This window comes from Anarrhichthys ocellatus, unplaced genomic scaffold (genome assembly GCF_004355925.1).
Source record: "Anarrhichthys ocellatus isolate YVR2014 unplaced genomic scaffold, GSC_Weel_1.0 scaffold34, whole genome shotgun sequence".
Lineage (NCBI taxonomy): Eukaryota > Metazoa > Chordata > Actinopteri > Perciformes > Anarhichadidae > Anarrhichthys > Anarrhichthys ocellatus.
The window spans coordinates 3,364,022-3,389,032 of NW_022280064.1; the positions used below are offsets into that span (position 1 = coordinate 3,364,022).

Sequence of the window (25,011 nt, forward strand, 5' to 3'; positions counted from 1 at the left end):
TTGTCGTAAACCTAGCAGTCAAAGAAGTTGAGTTTATTTTCCAACAAGAGGGTTTATTAAAAAGACACCTCTCCTCTGTCTAACAGAGAACTCTCAGCTTTATAGTTTCAACCACATTTCACTCTGTTTCGCTCCTTCAATAACCTGCACATGGTTTGCACATTTTGCACATCCTCAACCTGCACAATTTGCACATCCTCATACTCCAATGCTCCCTCATTTACATTTTAAACAAAAGAAAATGTCTTATGTCTAATGCGATTTCATGACACCTGCTTCATAATAAAGGATGTATTGTGGCTGGCACATAGAGCACCAGAGGCGCTGTGGATGTACATCATGCAGCAGAAGCACAGCCAAAAGGTCAGAGGTCTCTGGTCCGTACGGCATGTTCATGACTCCTGTGGGTTTTGACTTTGCAGGAGTGGGTTTTTAATGCCCCCAGCATCCGTACATGACTGGAGCAACTGACTGCGAGGCTTGAAGTGCGTGGGCACACACGCAGAGCAGCTGGACTGCTCTTGATGCGGTGTGACATGAGTCAGTGGTCGGGCGTCCCTTCGTTGCTTTTCAATGTGATCTTGAGATTTGACGTTCGTTCTGCGCAGTGATCGGTTTGAAGTGATGATGTAGGGTGTTTGGCGGTCGAGCACTCAGCTTTAGTTAATATTCTATAGAAGTGACACGCTGCTCTGCTGTTTCAGCCATGTTGAATACAGTGAAATGTAACCACAGACAGTGCACGAGTGGGCAAATGTCTGTGACAAAGGGATGTTTTCCTTTTCCATGTCATCCTTATAGTAAAGAAATACCGTTGCTTCTTAATAAGCAGGCCTAATACCCTTATTTTAAACACACAAAAATGAAGCAGGTCTGTCTGTCTGTCTGTCCCATATAATAGGAAAACAGTGTCAAACTACATCCAAAATTACATTTAAAATTGCAAAATTGCCATTGTTTTCAATCTGACAACAGTGTTTTGTTTTTAAGATGCAAGATATTATCTTCAATGAACTGGTTCAAACTCCATTAATACCTTTTGGGCGAAGTCATGAACAGATCAAGATCAAAGTGCCCCCCCCACCCCCCCCCCCCCCATTTACCTCCATAAAGCTTCCAAAGCGTCTGTGAAATCTCCATAAACCTGCTCTGTGAGTTCCAGATTTCTGTGTATTGCTTCATGCCTGAAACTGGCATTTGCTTGAGATCTCAGCCTTTGAATGAGTTTTGCATTAATGTTGAGGGGCAAAAAGAAAGTGAGAAACAGTCAGGTATTCCTCCTGCCATATTCAAGTCTTTGGGATATTTTGAGGCGGGAAGAGGAAGGCAGGATGGTGGCAGTTTGGTCTAAACATAAAGATGGATCAGCGGCGTCTCATGGTGGAGCGGTTGAAAAACAACCTGAGAGATTTCGAATCTCTGTCAGAGTCACATGAAGCAGAGCAACTGTGACTGTCGACACTTTTGACTCAGTAAAAATAACATGCAGGGAACATTAAACAGAAGATGGGACCTGGAATATCTCATCTATTCCCCTCTTCACCTGACTGCACCTGCTCATGCACCTCAGCACCCAGGAATATAAATGGACAAAAATATTATGCACAAGTATAAATGTGTGCAGAATATTTCTGAAATGTCAGCTGCTTTTGATCTGTAGCCGTGACCTGCATCATCAAAATGTGAACATAATCGATAAGAATCTGTTAAGATCTATATGTGACATCTTCTTGAATCCGACAAACTTATCTAACAACGTGTCAGTCATGTGACTTTGAGGTTCTACAGCGTAGAGGAGTCTGGTGTAAAGTAAACTAACTTTTAAAGTAGCTTTTCTCACATTCTAAAAATAACAAAAACACAAGTTAACAGAACTTAATCACCTTGTAATAAATCCCTGTTTACGGTTTTACGTTAACAGGACTGACCCATTTCTACTGGAACAAGAAACTTGCTTGATTTGTTGGCAAAGCATCTTTTTATTTTCTTTAAAAGTTAATCTAAGTCCTAACAACTTGTCATATAAATATACATTAGGCCGCTTTATGCATACCAGGCCATTGAAATGACTTTGTATTGACAGGAGGTTGAAATAAACATGATCACAGCGCACCCTGCAGGGATGCACTAAATGTTCGATACCAATATAGGTTTTTTTCGTGTTTTTTTTTAAAACAGTTTAATCATATTTCACACCATATTTCATTATAGTTACACATATATATTTTTTAAATATATATGTGGTTACATTTCACAATTAAATATTTAATTGCTTTTAAGATTAAAATATTTATGGTGAATTTTTTTTTGTCAGAGAGAAAAAAAAAATCCTGTTATAATCATATTTAAAAAAGTCCTTTGCAATAATACGCATGCGCTGCCTCAGACCTCGGAAGAAAGAGAAGAAGAAGAAGAAGAAGAGACAGCCAATAGCCAGTCACTTCCTGTTTACGTTTCCATAAATGACGTCACGAAGATAACATTGAAGCAAAACAGTTTCAAAACCGAAACAGCGGATAACTTGAGAAACAACTCGTCAATAACCGTTGAGACGACTGTACACTGATAGATTATACTGCAGCTGCACACCGGAACACCGGGCACAGCGGACGACCTCCGGTTTCCGCTGTCCTGCTCATATTTGAGGACCGAAGGAAGCTAATAGCCGGGGCTTGCTAACGTGTAGCTAACGTTAAGTAGCGGTATAGGTCGCTTGGAAGCTAAGTTAGCTAGCGAGTTAGCATCAGAAACAACGACATCTGTTAGCATGGAGAATAAATACAACCTCAAGAGTCCAGGTAAGCTCTCTTTTAAATGTTCTGCAGCTCTCAGAGAAACCCACCAGTTCACTTTATTACTATAAAGCTACAATAACTACTTGTGGTAAGTTAAAATGAAATGACTACATATATATATATATTTTATTTATTGGTTTATTTGACAAGGGACAGTGCACATTAATACAAACATTGCTGTTGGCAGATGTTTCAAAATAAACCTAAGATTACACTTGCATAGTTATGCAATATTGACCCTTTACAGAGCGTGCAGAAACAATGAAAGAAGTGAGAATAATATAAGTAGTATCATCATTCAGGAGACTCTTATACTACGTTGTCAAGTACTAACAAGACACATTCAACACACAAAGCAAATAAAATTAGGGATAACTATGTTAAATAGAAACATGGACTGAAGACAAGATGATGCTGTATTGTTAGACACTAAAAACATCCATGTCAGAGGAACAAAACATGAAAGCATGCAGAGTATGTGAAATATATAAGTCAGTCAGACACAGACGAACAACAATAAAAGACATGCAGTTAGATGAGGGTCGACTGGCAATTTCAAGACAGACAGACAGAGGGATGTTATATGTATACATATATATATATTAAATATATTGACTCTGTTTCTTAGTGTTTGGTGGTTTTTTGGAGGTACTTTGTATTTGCACTGAACAGAAACATCTGTATTCACTCATTAGTTGCATTGACTCGGCTCTCTTCCTGGCTGAAGTACGTGGTGTAGAAGTAGTAGAAGGTGGCCTAGTTGTGATAGTGGTGATTTGCATGGCTATTTACTGAGCGATATACAGTTCATAGGTTATTTTCCCAAGCAACAAGTGAGTCACATGCAGTATCGAAACTTTTCAAAGCAACATTAGCAGCAAAGATGAAGCAGCTGTTGGTCATTGGTTATGACCAACAGTGCACTTCTGCTACTTTAGTGATTTTAATACATATGCGAGCGAGCACTGCAGTAGAGAGCATAATGATGTGGCATGTCAACACCCGTCTCAGGTTTGAGATCACTGTATGTTATGTGCTCAGGGGTTTCATCAACTCCTGTGTGTGTGTGTGTGTGTGTGTGTGTGTGTGTGTGTGTGTGTGTGTGTGTGTGTGTGTGTTTGTTTCGAAGTGTCAGCAGGCACAAATGTCTAGAAAAACAGTTACTGGTACCGTAGTGAAAGCAGTGAGTTCATGCCACGTATCACAAGTACTTATTTGAGAGTCCTGTAGCTGCTGTTTGCTCTGCGGGTGTACACGTATGTACACGTGTGCAAACACATGCAGGTGCGTGCATGATTTGTTTAGAGCCAGCGGGTTGGAACGGTTTCAGTTTTGATATTCAGAGTTTCAGAAGTCACAGAGATAATCTGACTGGTGTTTAATGCACATGTTGAATCACCATAAAACAAGGCAAACTAATACAGTTAGTAACTTAGTTAAACTATAATATTCAACACTGGGGCTGTAACTTATGATCAGTTTCCTTCTTGATGAATGTGTATGTATGTATATATATATTTGTATGTATATATATATATATATATATATATATATCGTACTTTCCAGCTGTCTCCATTTAGTCTGGCCCTTTAATGTCCCTAAAGATCACATCCACAGTGCTGTACATTATATTTCTGGTGTATAAAATGTTCTATATCCTTCCGTACTGTATCTTTTCACACCAGAGTGGTTTTTCTAAGTTCAGGGCTGACTGAACGAGTGCGATTGTCTCTCTTTTGTTCTCCTGGCTTCACCTCTGAGCTGAATGTGGTGGAAGCAGCAGCCACAGAAAAGTAGAAAGTGCTCAGACTTTGGAGGACTCCTCTCCTTTCTCTGTGCTCTGGGCATTTCACATCTTTTTGAGTCTGCTTTTTATTACGTAAGCGTGTCTCCTCTCTCCCCTCTGGACCAATTCTGAATCACACTCAAACTACACATTACATAAGATGATTTGGCGTACGGAGATTATCGCCCCATCGCCTTGGGCCGGTGACCTGACCTCTGCAAACCCAGCGGAGGCCAGAGGCCCTTGTGAGGGAAAAGGGGCTTTTCCTTGTCATCTCTGCTTACTGTTACCGGAAGGAAGAGCCAAATATGGGCATGGGATTTGGAGCACCGGAGCGCCTGTCACAGTGCATCCAGCCGCTGGCAGGGAGCGTGGTGTTAAGAGGATGCTGTGCCGAGACCCGGATCTCCTCTTCCAGCTCAGCATCCCTCGCAAGTTCATTCTGGAGGAATGTGCAGCGTACGACCGACGGACAGAGTCAGTGTAGAGTACCGCTTATGTAGCGAGGCAGCGAGTAATGCTGTGGAGGTCTGCGTAGTGGATGGGGCAATGTTGAAATGCTCCAACTGATGATACCGTTTTAAGATAAAACAACAGTATAATGTAATTATAGGGCTGCCTTCCTCTTAGTCAATCAGTCTCCCTATGTAGATGGACTCAATCTAATCCAACAAACACACAAGTTTTAGTTCATTATACACCGATAAAAACGCAGTTATGAATAGTATATTCAATTTCTGCTAATAAATCCCACTTAACTACACACCTACAGACTGGTCCTTTAAACTATACATGAGTAGTTGTTGAAACCCCTGAATTGTAATGTATTTCTTTCACAGAGAGATCTGGAGTTTTTGCAAAAATACAGAATCCTTGTGTGACCCTCTGAGAGACAGTCAAACCAGCTTCATTAGACATGCTAGAGCAAACCACAGGGAGAACATTGTCTGCTGGATGCCGTAACAAGCGTCTGAGCCGGGGGTCGGCTTCCAATCGGAAGATCGGCGGTTCAATCCCCGGCTCCTCCAGTCCATGTCCAAGTGTCCTCGGGCAAGACACTGAACCCCAAATTGCTCCCAAATTGCTCCCGGGACTAGAAAGGCACCTTAAAATTGCCATTGACAAAAAGGCATGTGTCTCAATGATTGTTCAATCAAGGGCTGCACAGCATGATTCCTAACTGTCAGTTGATGAGACCAACGCCGCGGTGAAGGAAGCCCTCCTGTGATGGTGTGAAAGTACACATTTATATTGTGCTCGCACTTGTTTGATTAATATTCAGCTATCAAGGGCAACCGTATTCAAAATCCCCCCCCCCCCCCCCGACACACACAAACGGGAACAAAGGTGTAGACGCTTGTAGTCTATGGAGACTGTTGATTCAGACAGAAACCTGCTTTGATTTATGGGATGTGGTGTAAGACATCGTAGCTGGGACAAAGTGTTTGAGAACAACATATCGTAGGGACTTTAACCATCCTAAAAAGTCAAAGTCGTTATTGATTTTACTGGTATTTGACCGAGTCGGTGCAGACATTTGCATAGATTGAAATGAGACATGAATCATTTGAAATGAAACATTTCTGGTGTGTGAGATTTGTGATATACTTGACTGGGGGGGTCCTAATATTGTATTCATTCACTCAAACATAACAGCAATGCAGTCTCACCTGGTGGAGATCTGCAGTCTACATCCTCTAGTCTATGTTAGAAAATCTATATTTTAAAATGCCAATATTGGTAGGGCTCCTTTTTTTGTGATTACGGTATTATCATAACCGATTTTTGCCCAAAATCTTCTAAAAGTTCTGACAATGGATCGGCTCTGTAGACGGGCTGATGTGGGAGATCGGATATCGTCCTCTGAGATTCGGCTTTGACACCAGGACGTCTTGTCCATGACCCGAGGAGTCCCTCTGGAGTGTGAGTCCTGCCATCCCATGAGAAGACTCTTTAAAGTGGTTCATCTTTCATTCTGAAGTGCCTGTCCAGCCCTGATAGCCTATCACACCTCCGCAGGGCACTGATGGATTCTCCAAGTGGAAAATCATGACTTACTGGTGGCCTCGAAGATGGAGAGAATCTTTTAACCTGAATAGCTTTCAGCTGCAGCTCTCTCGGTCCATCGGTCCACCCTAAAAGTGTCTTTCTGTCTGACCCATGCCACCAGTATTTTCAACAATGTTGGGATTTGTAAAACTTTCTTAGGTAAGAAAAAAATAAGTATTTACAGTATTCAGACCATGGATGTGTATATAAAGTGGACGTGGTCGTTGTGACGTCACCCATTGGTTTATCGACTGCGTTTTTTGAAGCCTTCAGTTCGGCGTTTTGGCCATTGCCTGGTGAAAGAGTTCATCGCACATGAGGTGTTCAAGCATTGTTGGAAAGATGAAAATCTGACCATAATGTCTGTTTTTACAGCTTCTGGCTGTGATAAACGGTGTAGTTTTGCCGTTTATTGAAAGAAAAAATACTTTTCAATCCCGTCGGTGGGTTTTGGGGTTCAGAGGGTTAAAGGCACTTCAGCATTGCTTCTCTGTCTAGATCCAGAGGTTCCTGCCTGATTAGATAAACAGCATGTGTGTATACAGTATGTGGAGATAGATAACTGGAAAAGGAGGATGGTACAGAAGTTAGTATTTTCTGCACAGTCAGTCCTCCCACACACAGCCATAATGTGCTGCTGTCGCTCTGGGATTGAGGCCAAGGCCTGCTGGGCAGTAGTTGAGACCACTGCTCCCTGTGCTGTCAGGACAACTTAGACCACACATCAGGCGTATTGTCTCCTCGGGCACCAGGCATGTACCATACACTGAGGTTGAGCTTACAATACATACAGACAGGCACAACCCGTAGTTATTCACTGCACCGTACTGTATGCTCCCGGAGCCCTGTTCCTAAAAGTAGGACCAGCGCTGAATGATTCATCGTTTTTTTATATCGGCATCACAATTCTCAGAGTGGGACTGTCAAACTGCGAGAGCCGCAATTTAATAATTCATGGTTAATGATGTTTAAACAACCTGTAGGCAGCAGAAGTTTTAGTTGGAAACGTAAGTAGAGACTGTTGGTGGTTCAGTCACTCAGCTGTAGGTGGTTATATGCTGGAGTGCAGTAGTTGGATGGGTTTCTGGTTTTGCCGGTTCGTTGCGGTGTACAGACTCAAACCAGTTTGTATTTTACGCAAATTTGTCATTATGATACATTCTTGCAATTACAGAGCAGCTTGCATCAGCAAACTGCAGACGGCTTCACAGCGCTAAGTCTAACTATTACAGAGACCCTTTGGATTATTGCAGAAATGTGTTCTGTGGCAAACAAAGGCTGATGAAACTTACACGTTTTGTTCAGCAAGATAATCCCCACAAATGAACACAAAACCCTGTATTGTTGTACTTAAATCCTTGCCTTTGAATGCAGAGTTGGTTTTTTATCCTGAGCATCCACCCCACAAATGTTTCTCGGACGCTTTGTAGGATTTTCCGGCAAACCCCCGAGCTGCTGCTGGTCTCTCTCGTATGGTAATATCTCTGAATGCCAGAGGGGGGAAACAAATGTTCTGCACTGCAGGTTAAACATTAACTCTGTGAGTAGCGGGATATCACGCTCTCTGTCTAGCTTGTGTCGGTGCTATTTAGGCTCGACCAAAGGTGGTTTCGTGGAAAATGTCACAAAGTCACTTGCGTAGCTTTAATGTTTGAAACCTTTTGTCTGTGTGCTTTTTTTTTTTTTTTTTTTTTTTTTTGTGGTTCAAGAACACCAGTGAAGTGCAGTTTGTTTGTCATGGTCACCTCTCTGTTTGACCACACAGTCAGTGCAAACAACACGGTCCAGCTTGTCAGCATATAACTTTAAACTAACAACCTAAACAGAAGCAGACAGATGCAAAAAACAATCGTTGTGTGTCCTCTGGCTGCAAAAAGAAGTCTGGTTGTATAGAAGTCTATGAGAAAATGACTCTACTTCTCTCTTTATTACCTCAGTAAACATGCGGCTGTATTCCAAGATGGCGACGGCCGTTATCGCCGAACTCGAGGCTTCAAAACGTCCACAAACCAATGGGTGACGTCACGGTGACTACGTCCTCTTCTTATATAAATTCTGTGGACAGACCTCGACTCATCTCGTCACTTTATCAATGAAGTTAATAGAAGACGCCGTCGCCTCACTCATGAAACTTGTGGCCTTTGCTTTATAAATTAGTGCCTCTTGTTATTTTTGCCTTAAGCTTGATTCTTAATCTCACACGAAATGTTAAACGCTGCAGGAAAAACCCTTCGCACAATACACCACTTATAGGTTTGCCTCAGGTAGTTAAGTGTAGATGACAGGAAGCTGGCGAACAATGTGGTAAAATCTGCTGTTAAACGTGTGAGCACATCATATCAACGCTGTAAGCTCATCGCCTTAAAAGCTCTGAGTCGGGACCACCAGGATTTGGCGGTGACGGAGCTCGTCCTGTCTGTGATGCTTAGCTTCGCTTAAAGAGATAGTTCACCTCAAAATCAAACACATTTGTCCTCTTACCTCTACTCTTATTCATCAATCTAAATTGTTTTGGTGCGAGTGGCCCAGTTTTGGAGATATCAGCCGTAGAGATAATGGGACTATATCGTCTTGTGGTGCTCAAAAATTGAAAAAGATGCATTTAAATTCCAGAAATCTTGACCCTGGTCACTCTGGGTGATCCACAGACCTTGTTGTGAGCAGTTTTCATGTAAGAATAGTCTTGTTTATACAACTGTAGCTAAGTTCCCTTGAAAGTTGAGTTTTGTGAGTGTTTTAAACCCTGACAGACCTCAACAACAAGCTCTACGCTATTTAATCCAATTCTATTCATTTAGGAAAAAGAAATGTTTTCAGTAACGGGAAGTTAATTTGCCAAGTTAAAAAGTTGTTCTGTTTTGCAAACGTCTATAAAAATATGCAAAATGCTGCTGATACGTTCAGAAGAAACATCCAGAGTGATCTGGCCTAGTTTGCAACCATAATACCCCCTACTGTTCCACCAGCACAGAACATTTAGTTGAGACCAAAATCTTTCAATGCAGGCGAGGATTTAAGTGCATGAATATACTCTGGATTTATGAAATGAAAGAAAACGTGGGAAACCAACGACGAAAGAAACGCACCTACAAACACTTTGCTCCTCACACTCTCAGCACACATCTCCTCCAGAGCTTTGCATTGATGTCAGAGTCACAATAACAGACATCAGACCAGCGTATCAATCGTGATTTTCAAAGTTGTCCCTCCTGGGGTACACGACGGCGAATTGACATTTCTCTCTCCATCAACAACGGCTCTGCAGCTTCTGCCGAAGGTTAAAAACTCATTTCAAGAGATCCCTCACGTCACCTTCTCCCAGCTGATTCCTCCTTATCTCCTCTTTTCATTCTAATTGCGGCCTCTTCCGCTCTCCTCGGTCGGTATTTTCCGTTCTCCGTGCACCGCTCCCTTTCGTCTGTCTTGCATAACAAGTGTGCGCTCTTGGGAACATCTTGAGGACGCTTTGTTCTGATCCTTGCACCCTTGGATACCAGCCGCTTGTGCTTTTTTTGGTGTTGTAGAAAGAAGATACTGGTGTGTTTGTGGCAAACTTTAAAGGTGCCCGTCTCCTTATCGACGTTCAGGGTTCGTCTGCACACAGCAGGCGATGTCCAACCTTCAGAGAATTTCCGTTTCCTTTTATCTTTCGTTTTTCTTCAGCGTGAGAAACAACTCCACGCATCGGAGAGCCTGAGCTCGACAATCAAAAGTGAAGCTTTTTTGGGGGGAAAGTTTTGTCAGAGTTTCTTCTTTGTTGTTTTATTTCATCATACCAAGTTTTCAAAATAGTGTGAACATCCAGAGACCTTACGTCAGACTGTGGAATAGTTCCGGCTCTTTAATTTTGATATTGTGATATGAGATTAGATATCGGAAAGAGTAGCGGACAATATACTAATGAATTAATCATATGTTATGCATGTATATAATGTGTATGTACATACTGTATATATATTTATCATAGCCCATAAACCCCAATAGTAATGTGATCAAATTGTTGTTCTTATTAAACTGTTCTAGTGGGGTAAAATAAAGTTGTATAAGAGTTCCTAATGAGCAACAACGCAATATTTATATGAATATGTTTCCATTTTTATTGATTTGTAAAATCACATCCAAAAGGATTGAACCGTAGAAATAGTAAAACGGACATTGAACTGTTGTCCTTTGACATTTGATATGTACGAAAGAAAATGGCGACGGTTAGTTATGTTGACAACAAACGACAGTCGTAAAGTGCCGTTGCAGCTCGCTAGGAAGCATACGCTCCGTATAACAAGTGGACGTAGCCGCTGTGACGTCACCCATTGGTTTGTGGACTCCGGTTTTATAGCCTCAGGTTTGGCATTTTGGACTACGAAGTTCTGACGCCTTGGTAGAGACGCCGCATACGACTCTGGTAGAGACCCGTCAATCACAAAGGAGCCAAGACCAGCTGACTCTAAATGGACATCATGCTGTACTGAAGAAGACTTGAAACTAGAGATTGAGACCATAAACTCATGTTTACAATGTTTACTGAGGTAATAAATCAAGAGAGAAGTAGAGTCATTTTCTCATAGACTTCTATACAACCAGAGGAGTCACCCCCTGGTGGACATTAGATAGAATGCAGGTTTAAGACATGAAGCTTTGGGATGTATGGCTGGCTAGTTAGCTTTGGAGTGAGGAGGAGAAACTGTCCCATCAGCCCCCTGTTCGGCTCATCCCCCCCCCCCTGCCTATACAGCTGGCTCAGCGTTTGTGAATTTGAAATATTCTGCCGCTGGCCGTGATGGATGGAGCTCACACGGCGGAGTGCTGCAGCCGTATGTTGAGCCCTTCACAGATCTCTGCACAGTTAAGCTTCCTGTCTGTTATTTAATTTGTTGGCTCTAATGTGCGGGCGGGGCACATGGGCAAACAGAGATTCTGTTGAAGCTTAATGTTTTCACAAAAACTCAACAAATTGTCATTGATGAAGGTGGAATTTTGAGAGTGAGGATGAAACGAGAAGATGTAATCAAACCAACAGCTCGTGTTGGAAGAAGTACTCCGTGTTTCTACTTCATGCAGTGTAAAAAGCCGTTTCCTTTCTCAGAGCTGCGATGTGAAAACCTTATCTTGGTAGATAACAGCACACTTGTAATGCACTGCAGCAGGATTTATGTTTTGTTTTTGTAATGTTTGTGTACTCACACAGATGCTGGTACTTTCTAAAAACAAAAGGGAGTTAATTAAGTATTAATGGATAAGAAGTGAGGGAATCATAGGGATTATAATTTAATTAAATGTATTTATTTAATAGGGAAAACAGAGAACATGTATATATAAATTATTATTGATGCACTAAAATGGAAATACTCAAGTACATTTGCTTAAAGGATGATGTTCCACAACAAAAGCCGGTTATTTCATTATTCTAGTAGAAATGTAGCTCAGCTCTTCTGTTTCAGACGTCGTTCGGTGAATTATAACATTCATATCACATGTGTGTAGAGTTTTGCATTTTACACGTCATCACGCTGGGATACAGTCGCCTGAAACTGATCAGAACACGAGGTGTATGTTGATCGCTTTTGATCGTAGACGGCTACGTGAGAATTTATTCTCACACGGGATCAGTTTCTCATCTTCGCCCCTCGTCTAACTAGTTTAAAGCTTGAGTACGACTGCAAGTGCTGCATGAGGAGAAGGTAAACACACACGTCTTGTGTGTGTGTGTCTCCAGTGTGAGATTACTGTGGTTGGTTCTCATCTTCTCAGAATCCAGAGACAACACGTGCCCTGAAAAGCCGCGTGGTGTCGGTCCATCATCGCTCCGCTGCTCCGCTCATCCTTGCAGCTTCCACATCCTCTAAGCTTCGCCTTCATCAATGTTATTTTCTTCCACCCATCACGCCGCTGCCCTTCGTCTTCCTCTCCCGTGTTTCATTTCACAGTATGCATTCACAACTCCGACACCCAGTCCGCACTCGATTGGATTCCAAACCAATTTCGCCTCCATGAATACCTCTTAGTTCTGCTTTTTTTCCCCATTTTCAGCCCCATCTTGTTTCCGTCTTGCAGCTCCGGCAGTAGCGGTGAGCATAAGAGAGCAGAATTGACCTTGTTTTTCGACAGCTCAGAAAGACTTTTTTGAACTTGCGATGATCACTTTGTTCACGCAAGGCTGAGACTGTGACACCAGACGCTGTTGACTCACGAGCTTGTGCTGAAGCACGATGGGATGTGTGACCTGGAAGCAGGGAACTTTTGCATTTCTGCTGAAAAAGTGACTTAAAGTTACCGTGAAGAATTTTTAACTGGTTATGAAACCGTCCCAATTTAATACTGATGCCTCTATATGACCTACATCAGTAAACTAGACCACCAGCTGTCAGACCCTGCTGCAGTAGAATGAGAGGTTTTCTAAAGGGAGTCTGGCGTTTGGAAACACTACCGCTTTAGTCCACAGGGACCGCCAAAAACAATACTGAATAAAAGTTCCTCGTAGTAGCTTTAAATGCTCGATTCTCAGCTCCTCCACAAGCCTCCTCTGTCCTCACTCCTCATCACCTTCGAGGTGCATTTAAGGAACTAGAAGATCTTCCATGATGGCGGAGGGGGAGCGCACAAAATATAACTTCGGTGTCTTCTTGGACAGTTGCGTAGAAACAGAAGTGACAAAGGTGGTTTTAGATCCAAGCTTTTTGGATTGCACATTTGAAGGAGCCTTGTTTTACTGTGGCTGTCCGAATGAGTGACAGTCAGTGTGGTTTTTAGCGGAGACTTGCCAGTACATGGAGCTCTATCGCTCTACATGCTCCTCTCATCTGTCCATCTGAGTTAACGTCCTGTTACCCAGAGGAGCGACGCATTTACAGCCTTCTGCATCTGGAAATCAGAAGATGTTGGCCTGTAAAAACAAACCCTGCCGTTGTTGACATTTGGGTGTAATTGTCGGGTTTCACACGCAACACATCGTGGTGTGCACTGAACATGTACGCTGTAATGATCATGAATTAGACTCTTTTATACCCTTAAAGAGACTAACCTCTGTGTTCTTCGTTTCCATTGAACAACCAGCGGTGAAGAGGCTGATGAAAGAGGCTGCTGAGCTGAGGGATCCCACGGAGCACTACCACGCCCAGCCGCTGGAAGTAAGTCCACCGCTGTCCTGTAGTAACTCTTTACTAGATTACTTTAGCTGCCGATCACCAACATCCTGTAGAGTCTAGCTCAGGGGGGAGCCAAAGTTCTCTAAACTACATTTGCACATATATGACTAAAATCATAATAACACACTTACTGGATAATTTATACAAACGTCTGTGTATATACTATTTAATTTGATTTGATCTGATCTCAGTAAGAAATGGTAGTTGTCATCCTGTTCATACCTGGTATTTATGCACATTATGAACATTTCCAATAACTCATGAGTTAGATTAATTTAATTGGAAGTAGACCAACTCATTCAACGCACTGAATCACTTTATTCAAATTGAGTATTTTGTTCAGGAATTTGTAATTTATGGTTTTCATACAATCTTTGCACTGTAGTTTTGTCGATAGCTTCTCTCAGTAACAATAACGTATTCACCAAAATAATCAAATGTGGGAACGTGGTGACAAATATAACACCACATTCAGTTTTACCTCCAAATAAAGTGCTTTAATTAATCTGACAGCATTCCTACTGTGTAAGTGTCCTTGAGCACAATACTGAACCCCAAATTGCTCCTGACGATTGAAAGAAAATTGGATGTTACTTTATGTTTTTAATCTAACATAAGTGAACCCTATTTGCATCACAATGTAACTCTAGGTCGCTAGTTAAATGTGAACAAATAAAACCATTACACGCATGCATACTTCTAGAAGCTTCTAGCAAGAACCAGGTCATTCTTGTGAATCATGTAGTCTGTTAAAATGAGGCTGGAGCGGCGGTGCCGGGTGATTAAGGAGAGCGTGACTCCTCGGGTGAATGTGTCATTAAACTTGAGGTGAACTTTTTGTTTCGTTACTCTCGTCGTGTTCGGAGGCCTCAGGGCTGAAGGGCATCACGTGACGATGACATGCGAGAGTTTCCTGTGAGTCAGGTTTGAGTTCATGCAGCCTGAGCAGATATAGAAAGTTGATATAGGAAATTGAGGCGACGACGCACCCCCCCCCCGTCTACATCAATGTAGCTGAAGTGGAGCAACAGTTTTAGGTTTCTGGGAATCGGCATCGTAGAGAACCTGACATGGTCACCTCACATCTCCACTCTGGTAAAGAACGCTGATAGATGTCTGTAAACTTAAAGGAAGACTTCACCCACTAAATGACCATTTGTATATCAATTACTCACCATGTGTGACCGTTAAATTCTTAAAGAGAACTTTCTCAAATGCTTCCACCTGAACCCAGAAAACACAAAACATAGTTTTGTTTTATCTCGTGTAGCATCGAGGGACTATCTCATGCGATAAATGAACCGTATCCCTATTCAGACTGACGTGAGAAGTCGCAGGTTTGTTATCTCCGGACATTTCTCTGTTTTTGCAGGATAACCTCTTTGAGTGGCACTTCTCTGTTCGCGGGCCCCCAGACTCTGATTTCGACGGCGGGGTTTACCACGGCAGGATCGTGCTTCCCCCAGAGTACCCCATGAAGCCCCCCAGCATCATCCTCCTCACGGTAAGACGCCGACGACGACGGCCACCTATCAAATCGCATCCGATTATTCTCCCGCCGAAGCCCGACGTCAAATTGGATGAGCGAGGAGTGTTAAAATGGACGGCATGTCGTTTAACCCTCAGCCAGTTCTGGTTGCAGTGCACGTAGTGACAGTTGTCAGACCGAAGCCGGGGCTGTCATCACACTGTCAGAGGGAATGGCTCTGGTTTTGTGAGAATACGAGGCGCTCTTATTGTATTCAGACAGCTGTATGACATCTGCACTAATGACAAAAAGCTGGAGTACTCTCAATTGCTTTGACAGACACTTTTTCATTGTGTCCAGCTACTTTTCTTTCTCTTAGTTTGCATTCATCGTTTCAAAAATCAACTCACTTTTTTGCACCGTAGCAGCCGGCAGTTCCTCGTTCCGCACTGTGCCAAACTTCCACATCTTGTCGGCTTGTCATAACAATGTTTTATTCATTCATCTCCGCCCACATACTCACCTCCACATTCTTCGTATTGCTTTTCCTCCTAGCCGAATGGAAGATTCGAAGTTGGCAAGAAGATTTGTCTGAGCATCTCTGGCCACCATCCGGAGACCTGGCAGCCCTCTTGGAGCAGTAAGTTTCCTCAACGTAGAGTCACGAGTTCTCCACCTGTCGCTCTAGTTACTTCTTTCCCCAACTGCAAGTCTGAAGAGTCCACAAAAGTATGAATATTGAGTCTTATTATTTGGAGAGCTGGAAAATGTTATTAGTTGTCAGTACATGCGAAATGATTTTAACGGCAATCATCAACTCGTTCTACTCTCTGCAGCACAAATACAAGAATTAACATCAGACGAATGGTGGCTCAGAGTTTTAGCGGGCACTGCGCTAATATTTATTAAACGGGGGAAGTTAAATAAATAACATTTAAAGGTAAGGCCGGTCTGCAGTTGAGGTAAACACAGACCCCACTCTCAGATGACTGAAGTATGTCACCATTAACCGGAGAGTTGAAGATGCTGCCGTCTTTAGTTGGAATAAGAAACCTCCAGACTTCAGGCCCTCCGCCTCACATGACCGTCCAAACCTTTTGGACAACATGGACCAGCTATGTCTTTATGTTGACAATATTTCGATTCCTTTTGCTGACTTCTGCTTTCACGACGCAGCATTTATTCAGAGGAAGTCGGTGGGAGACACGGGGCTTCTTCCTCAAAGCCTTTTAGTTTCCTCTCATAACAAACAAACAACTATTAAATCAATAACAGAATCCAATTTCAGTAAAACGTTGATCTTCTTACCAACATGCTGCGGGTCACATGGCTGCCCGTGCCTCAGAGATCCGACTCCCCTGCTGTGTTGTGTAGAAGTCGTGTCTCATTATTTTAGGAATGACCGCAGTAAGCCTGGCTGGATAACCGCACGTTGCAGCTCTGCATTTCACAGGCAGGTCAGCTGTTACACGCACGCCCACATATGGAATGAAAACATCCCCTCAGATTTACATTTTCATATTTTACATATTAATTTAGATTGATTTATGAGTATGGACTAATAGAGTTCTGCAGGACTGAGCCCTAAAACGGGGAAATTAGTCGGCATGTTTACGCTTCCAGTGGGCTTCTGGTTAGATGCCTGAAATAATGTCTGTGGTTAAGAGACTTTAATGTTTTGTTCTACAATATAAGATACGTCGGTAGTGAATATGAGATTACTAAACTTCTTTAGCTTAGTGGTTGTGACGTGACGTCATGTGACCGCGGTGAAGTTTGTTGATGACGTTGAAGATTATCTTGCTGAACAATTTATGACTCCGTTCTGTGTAAAACAGTGTTTTTTTCTGTTTACATAGTCTTTCTGTATTCAACATTTATTATAGCATATTGTAAATGTCTTATTATAAGAGCTGAAGATTGTCAAATAGGAGTCGTAAGTATACACACGCGTGCACAGATTCATTCATTCATGTTCAAGTTGGAAGTGAAAACGCTTATCGTAACAGACTTAATGCTATCAAAGTCAAATGTGCTTCTTCTTGTATTAATTGAAGATTTCAGACTTAACTTCCTGCTCTTACTTTGATTTTTTTTTTTTTGTTTACTTCATTGAAACGAGACTGAGTGAAGTCTAATTCATGTGACAGGTTTTCATTTGCAACTTCTTAACTTGACGCGGTGTGTAGAGCGCTGATAACAACTGTCAATCAGTCCAAATGTTGTTCAGCCCCACCACGCATCAATTCAAATAAATTGAAAAGAATATTAGTGTGCATGTACTGCTGTCATTGTTTGGTAGTTATTATAATAATACCCATTGTGGAAACCCTTTTAAAGTAGGCTGATCTTTCAAAGACAGTCGGACATAATCGGTTTCCAGATGCTTCATCCAGCGTATCGGATGGACTGAAGCACAGACCAAACGCAGCCGGTCATAACAGAGACACAAACCAACCGTTTGACCCCGACCGCATTGCCAGCTGGAGGAATGTGTGAGCGCAGACGCACGGTGGATGTCCTCGCGCAGGCCGCGGGTAAATCCAGGCTTACGCTGGGAAATGAAAGCATCATTCCCACTTATGTAACACGGGGCACCGAGCATGACGACATGTGCAGCCTTGCCGTGTCATTGAACCGTCTCTGCTTTTAGCCCAGGAATGTTGAAGAACCTGCTCTGATTTGAATGTTTCTCATCTCCTCGTGTTGTTCTTTTTCCTCCTCTCGTCTGTGTCTCTTCCAGTCCGAACCGCCCTGATAGCCATCATCGGATTCATGCCAACAAAAGGAGAGGGAGCCATAGGATCTCTTGATTATACTCCAGAAGAGAGGAGGGCCCTGGCCAAAAAGTAAGATTTGGTAGACGACAATCTTTCCAATGGTGTCCCTCTGCAGGGTGTGTGTTTATGTGTGTGTGCTATACAGACTGATAATGAGGTGAACAGCGGTGATATGATCTTGCATGCTGGATTATCAGCCCCACCGGTGGAGGATGATCAGTGCCGACATTACATGCATGATGCCGTTTGGGCGGCATTAACGCGCCAAACTCCATGTGACCATGTAATGTAATCAGCACCTGAGCCCCCGAGGACGTGCATCCCCTCCGATAACTCCTCAGGCACAAGAGGGGAAACAAGTCCTGGTACGGCAAGATGACAAAGTCATTATCGCCAAAATGCCCGGCCTCTGGAGGGAGCACGAGTGGGCACGCCGCTCCTCATTTCACACCGAGGAAACGGTACAAAAGCCCGAGAAGGAGAGGATGCAGCTGAAGTCCATCTCCTATTAGCAGATGTGACGGGGGTCTCGATCACCGGGCTGTTTCATTAGCACATGGAGATGAAATAGAGGCGCGTTGCTATAAATACATGGATGCTTATCTCCCCGATGGAAAACCTTTTTTTATTTAAGGCTGAGACGGCACTTTTTTTGTTTTTGTGGTTGTTTCTGTTCCCGTGGCGATTGTGACAGCTGTCAGTCAGAAAACGGGGTTCTCTGATGCTTTGTCAAAATACTTTGAAAGTTTGTGACTGACAAGTAAGCCGCCAAAGACGGGGCTCATCTTCTGATGTTGGCAAACACAGGCGGGGCCCCGTGGAGGAAGCTTCAGGAAGGAATATGACAAACGTCAGTCATTTCTGTCACCCGTGTGCTCATTTCATAAACGGGAGACGAGCTGTCGTTGCATATATTGTGACGTTAGTAAAGTAATGTACAGTGTGAGGATATAGTGGCCCAGCTGATGGTTGGGATGGAGGAAGGCTTTACGATATCTTCTTCCTTTGTCCCAGTTAAAGCAGTTTGAGTTCAATCAAGTCATATAAGTTTATACACTTGGTTCACTCTTCAGAGCTGGAGGTTGCCGCCTGGTACAAATCCTCAGATCCATCACACATAAAGTAAATATGATAACTTCTGCTCAAGGGATGTCCCATTCACAGACAGACTTCCTGGCATTTGGTCCAGCAAGATTAGAGTAAAACAACCACGTAACTCTGATCAGTGCATTCACTCATGAGCACAAATACACTCGAGGAATTGTTACAGAGATTCATCTCAGATTTCACAAACCAGATCTCCAGTTTTGGCCTTTTGTCTTTAAGTTCAGATGTGTTCTTGATGATCGGCACTTCTGCCTTAAAGGGATCAAACGGTGGTTCATGTGAGCAACCGTCAGCCGAGCACGTCTCCACGGCCTCCGCTTTTGGGAACGTGGACGCCGTAATGACTGGAGGCGTAAGAGCACATTCACAAAGTGTGCGCTGCCTAATAAGCCCATCTTCTTCTTCTTCCCCAGCTACAGCCTAACTTCACTTGAATAGAATCCAATCTTCTGTTTGACTCCAGAGGAAGACACTGATTTGGATCATTTAGTACCATAATGTATCCAAATTTATCCTCGCCGCCTTTTAGCCTGAGGGGCGCCACGGTGGGGATGTGGCCTTCCTCAGCGTGATTCACGCCTCCTCTTCACAGCTGTAACATCAGCCCATTAGCTGATGAAAGAGGCGATTAGCTTTTTCTAAGACAAATCCACAGAAACCTCTTTCATGTGTGGCAACTTCATGTTTTCTCTTTCTTGCCATCGCTGCACTAAGCGTCTGTGTTTATCCTTCACTTAGCGATGTTGGCGGAGCACTCAGCGGTCTGAAGCGTTAGCTTTACGTGCCACAGGTGGGGAAGGTTAAAAACAAACATGTGAGGCAGCCAGCAATACAAAGAGGCACACAAACACACCCTTGTTTACACTCAGATTTTGAGGCTGGGGTTTCTGCCAGGTAGAAATATGGGCAGCTCAATCTAATCTTTACAGCTTCATAGCCAAGGTGCCAAATTACCATTGGCCGAGCGTCAAATGATGGTACATCTGTCTTTGGCAGATAGATCAGCGTGCCGCCCAGCGCACAGGCTGCTAACTTTGTGAAGTTTCACTTTTAAGTGTCTGACTAATTCAGAGGTCTTTGTCTGCTGTCTCTTTCTTTGTTTGTGTTGATGACGGCATATTAACTAAAATTATTTATGTAAACAAGGTCCTCGATTCAACTCCAACCAGAGACCTTTGATGCATGCTCGCTCTCTCTCTCTCTCTCTCTCTCTCTCTCTCTCTCTCTCTCTCTCTCTCTCTCTCTCTCTCTCTCTCTCTCTCTCTCTCTTTCTCTTTCTTTCCCCCCCCCCCCCCCCCCAACCCAATAACATAAGTTAGTAATTTATGTGGGCTACACAACCAGGTCTACAGGTCTGTTGTGCCGGCAGGATGCACGAAATATTAGAGCACCGTGACATGACCTCTCCATGTACCATGTGCAGGTCCCAGGACTTCTGCTGCGAGGCGTGCGGCTGCTCCATGCACTCTGCCCTCATGGATCTGACCCCCAACAGCAACCCCAGCGCAGAGGACCACAAGGCCAAAGAGCTGGCCCAGCAGATCAACTTCAAGGTACAACACAAGTCCTGTTTGGTGTTCGGGCTGGACAATAAACCAATAACCAATAACTGTATGATTTAAGTGAGAATACTAAAGGTCTGTGGCCTTATTTAGCTCAACAGCCGAGAGACAGCAGGCCTTTATTTGAAACGGGTTTATAATCCCCATGTCTTACAAGATACTCGATCATATTCTCTCTTTGGCTTGACCGCCAGCTGGATTCTCGCGATATCACGAAATCAAGCGAGAATCGCAGCAACAAGATCTCACACAAAAATCCATCTTGTCAGGCTTCAAGTAATGCGATTGTGTCCCGCAAGCCAGAGCACGGACCAATCAGCATCCTGGGAGGAGCTACTGGCAGCTAGGGGCGGGGCTTAGGTTGTTCTTAATAACAATGGCAGCACCTGAAGAGGTGCTGCCATTGTTATTAAGCAGCGTAGCTGCTGATCTGTAGCATCAGTCATTTCAGACCTGGAGAACATTTCTTTATTAAAATAAGAAGAGCAAAGATGTTGTTGTTGACTTCCCTGTGTGTTCATGCAGGAAGAGTCCAGTTTATTCAGACAGGCCAGCGAGAGCGGAGGTGCAGAAAGCGAACCTCCCACACTCACCGAGGGAGACGCCTCCACGTCTGCAGGCCAGGACGAGTCTGAAGGGCCTGAGCAGGTGGGTGTTAAACTGCCACTCTGGGGTCCCACAGCACTTAATCCGCCTGCAGCCCGTCAACTACAAATCTAACTTCACTGGAAACCATTTCACAAAGATATATATATCTATCTATCTGTCTATCTATCTATCTATCTATCTATCTATCTATCTATCTATCTCGACTTGATGAAAAATATACCACTGAATACATTCATACACAAATATGCAACACAGTTGAAACTAAGGGTTTTTTAGGCTTCTCTTGATGTTTAGCATTCATAAAAACCCGTCTTCAGCGTTCAATCCTCAGAGTATCAGACGGAGCAGTGGGTGTTCTGAAGCTCCTCGGTGTTCAATCAAAAGGATTACGTGGCCCCCGTCTGTATGCAGACAATTACACATATTTCACATTGTTCCTTTTTTAATTGGTGGCACGCTTCATCCCTCGCCGACGTCCCACTGAGCTCCCAAATCATTTTGAATATGCACAGAAGGACGGAATGCTGCATGCTGACTCTGCAGCAGCGGTCGCTTGAAGCCTGTGCTTCTGTGGCTTCTTTTCCGATGATGTGCACGAGCTTTGTCGCCTAAGAGGATTGTTGTTGTTTTTTGCGCCAGCTGCTCCACACAGAACCAGTCTGAAGGAGCAGAGAGGACTTAGATTATTGTCTCTGGGGTTTGGATGAACTGACGAGGGGACACGTCAATAAATAGGACTCGCCATCTGCCGCTGAAGTTGGAGGGACGAGAGTTGAAACTCATCCGGGTCCACGGTGTCCCACAGTGCCTTGCTGCTGTTCCCCGAGTACAGAGGGATAACTGTGTCTCTAATTGGGTGAAATGTGTGATCTCTGTGCTCATTGGTTTGTCGTCCCCCTCGTTCTATCGGCACTGGTCACGTTTGATGAGCGTCGTAACTCTAACATTAAGGTTTTAATGTGCTCATCCAGGAAGCTCACTTATTATTCCTGTGAAGCTGCATAAAAGACAAAGCATCCCAGCTGTGTTTTAATTCAGTCAAACTCACGAGTTCATTATTCTCATCTCCATATGTTTTACATTTCCGTTGTAGGACAATGGAATGAGTGTCAATTGATGAGTGATTTGATTGTATCGCTCATAAACCAGCAGTCGTGTCCAAGCTGTTGGCTGCTCTGCTGATCATCGCATCATTATTTTACGAGAACACTGTCTGACAGAATCAACATAAATACAGTTTACTGGCGACGGCTGAGCTGTGTGATCGGCTAGTTGACATTAGAAATGAGGGATCACAGTAGTTGTCTTTGTGTGTTGCACCAAATTTTGTGAGCCACCGGATTTAATTCAGAATCGAACGGGTTCATCGTAGTATTTCACGTATTTCAGTGGTGGAAAGTCAAAAGTACTGATTGTAAGTACAAATGTGAGGTCCTTTACTTGAGTTTTTTCTTGTCATGCTACTTTCTTCTCCACTACATTTCAGAATTAAATATTGTACTAAATACTCCACTAACAGCTCTAGCTACTACCTAAACCACTTTGCAGGTTTGTAATTCATACAAAGATCTTAACTATGATGTTTTTCTAATGAATTAATCCGGATACAGTGAGCATGATCGATTAGTCGAGTAACTGTTTCCTTCTCCACAGGCGGAAACGTCTCCTTCCACGGGAGCAGAGGAGCCCCCCCGGGCCCCCGCCGGCACCGGTCGCCCTCTGAGCCCACGGCAGCGCCGCGCCCAGCAGCACAGCCAGCAGGGCCGGCAGAGCCGGCCGGTCTTCGCCGCGGCTCCTCGCCAGCCTCGGGACGAGGGCCACGCGGGCTCCGTGGTCCTCATCGTGCTGCTCACTCTGGCCCTGGCAGCGCTCATCTTCCGCAGGGTCTACCTGGCCAACGAGTACAAGTTCGACTACGAGCTGTGACCGCTCACCTGGCCGGCCCTCCACCCTACTCCTCACCCTCTAGTAACCCCCCCTCCCCCCACACACACACACACACACACCCTGCTACCACCCGAACAGAACTATGGCCAGCCGATGTGGAGCCAGAGCCGAGGCGGTGGCCTACGCTGACTTTGTGCCCTCTCTGCTCATCGGCAGAAGGAAACTTTTATTCCTGCGGAGGAGCCGCTCCACCCACCACAACACCTGCAGGGTGTCTTTTAATCTTTGTCAGTTTTACTCTCCAGAGTGTCATGCTTTTGTTTTTAAACAGGGAAGCTGTTTGTGATCAGTTCAGCAGCCACACACACACACACCACATGTACCCTTCCATGTAATTGTTCCATCCTAGTGCTGCTGCTTGCTCCCATTATTTAATTAAAAGTGTAATATAATATGTCAACACGATTATAGGGGATTTAAATTAAAGTAATGGCTTATGGAAGCATTTGCACGGACTTCTTCTTCTTTACACGCTTTAACTTCCTGTTTGGTCACATCAGTCACACCACACAGGGCTCTATTTTAACGGTGCAACTAGCTGTTTAGTTCATAAGGCTGTGGTTGGTATGAATGTAAAGTCTGAATCCTCCTGCATCTCCAGGGATAATTAATCAACATTAATTGCCAAGTGGGTCATAAATCTTCCTGCCCCTGTATAAATTGTTTTATTATTTAGTGGTAAAGAAATAACAACAAAGATGAAAGTTGATTGTCGTGTTTATTCTTTAACTGTATAGTTTCACCCACATCCTCACACGCTACACAACTAAACTTCCAGGATAACTGAAATGCTCGCTTGCACTTCAGCTCATAAACTTTGTCTTTACCCGCCGACATTTTCTCACGTTCCGTTGGTTCTGTGCGCGTGCAACTCTTAACAGAACTGAGAAGGGAGTGAGATGACTCGCGCGTAGCATCTGAGAATACAACAATGAAACAATCTGGGTGCAAAAGCAAAACAACGCACCATCTGAGGGTCGGAAACATATCAAACTGTCAGAGCGCTGCTTGCACCGGTCGTCGTGTCGCCACTGACGCAAGCGCCCACAGCGTAATGATTGTCCAGCAGGCCTGTGAAGCGAAGGAGCCGACTGATCCAGGATCGGCTAAAACACAACGTGTTTGGTGAAGCGCAGCACGAGGCCAGAGCACTTTCGACCGTTCTCACCGCTTTACATTTTAGGGATTATTAGCGCCAGTAAACATGACGACTTTCTGTGTGTGTACTCTCCACAGCAAGCATGACTCAGTGTCTGATTCTGCTTCACCGCCTACAACAGATTTTTATACTTTATTTGAATCAGAAAGTCATTTTTTCTGTGGTCACTGTGATGCCGTTCATTTATATCCTTCCTCCCCTGCTGTTTTATGGCATTCACTGTGCATTAATCTCTCGTTTAGCTTTCATTCTCTGAAGATGTATGCATCATTTTATCCCCCCCTGCTCGTATAAATAGACCCAAACACTGTCTAACGTTTACGCTCTTTTGTTTTTTAATATACTTTGAGTAGGGCTTTATCACCCTGACGAGACTCAGAGGAACTAGGAAGCAAATTAAATTAATTATCTGCACAGCAGCATACAAATAGCTTGGAGGTAGTCGCAGTCTTACTTCTTGGAAGGACAGCTCTGTCTCTGTAGTTTTTAGCAACATTCAAAATACAGCATGAATTTTAACTGGAGCTTGACTCTCAAGGACTTTGAACTTTTACGGAAAGTCACAATAGACTTGTTTTTGACTGACTTAAGACGTGACTTGGACTTC

The 25,011-nt window shown here is 43.6% G+C and overlaps 1 protein-coding gene across 1 annotated transcript; it reads left to right on the forward strand.

Annotated features, from left to right (window-relative positions):
• Positions 1-2,457: 2,457 nt before the first annotated feature.
• ube2j1 (ubiquitin-conjugating enzyme E2, J1) lies at positions 2,458-23,942 on the forward strand. Its single transcript, XM_031866106.1, has 8 exons — positions 2,458-2,798; positions 13,681-13,754; positions 15,145-15,276; positions 15,796-15,880; positions 17,984-18,089; positions 20,551-20,680; positions 21,215-21,337; positions 22,952-23,942. Exons 1-8 carry the CDS (start codon positions 2,768-2,770, stop codon positions 23,222-23,224), a joined length of 954 nt encoding a protein of 317 aa, XP_031721966.1. The 5' UTR covers positions 2,458-2,767; the 3' UTR covers positions 23,225-23,942.
• Positions 23,943-25,011: the final 1,069 nt, after the last annotated feature.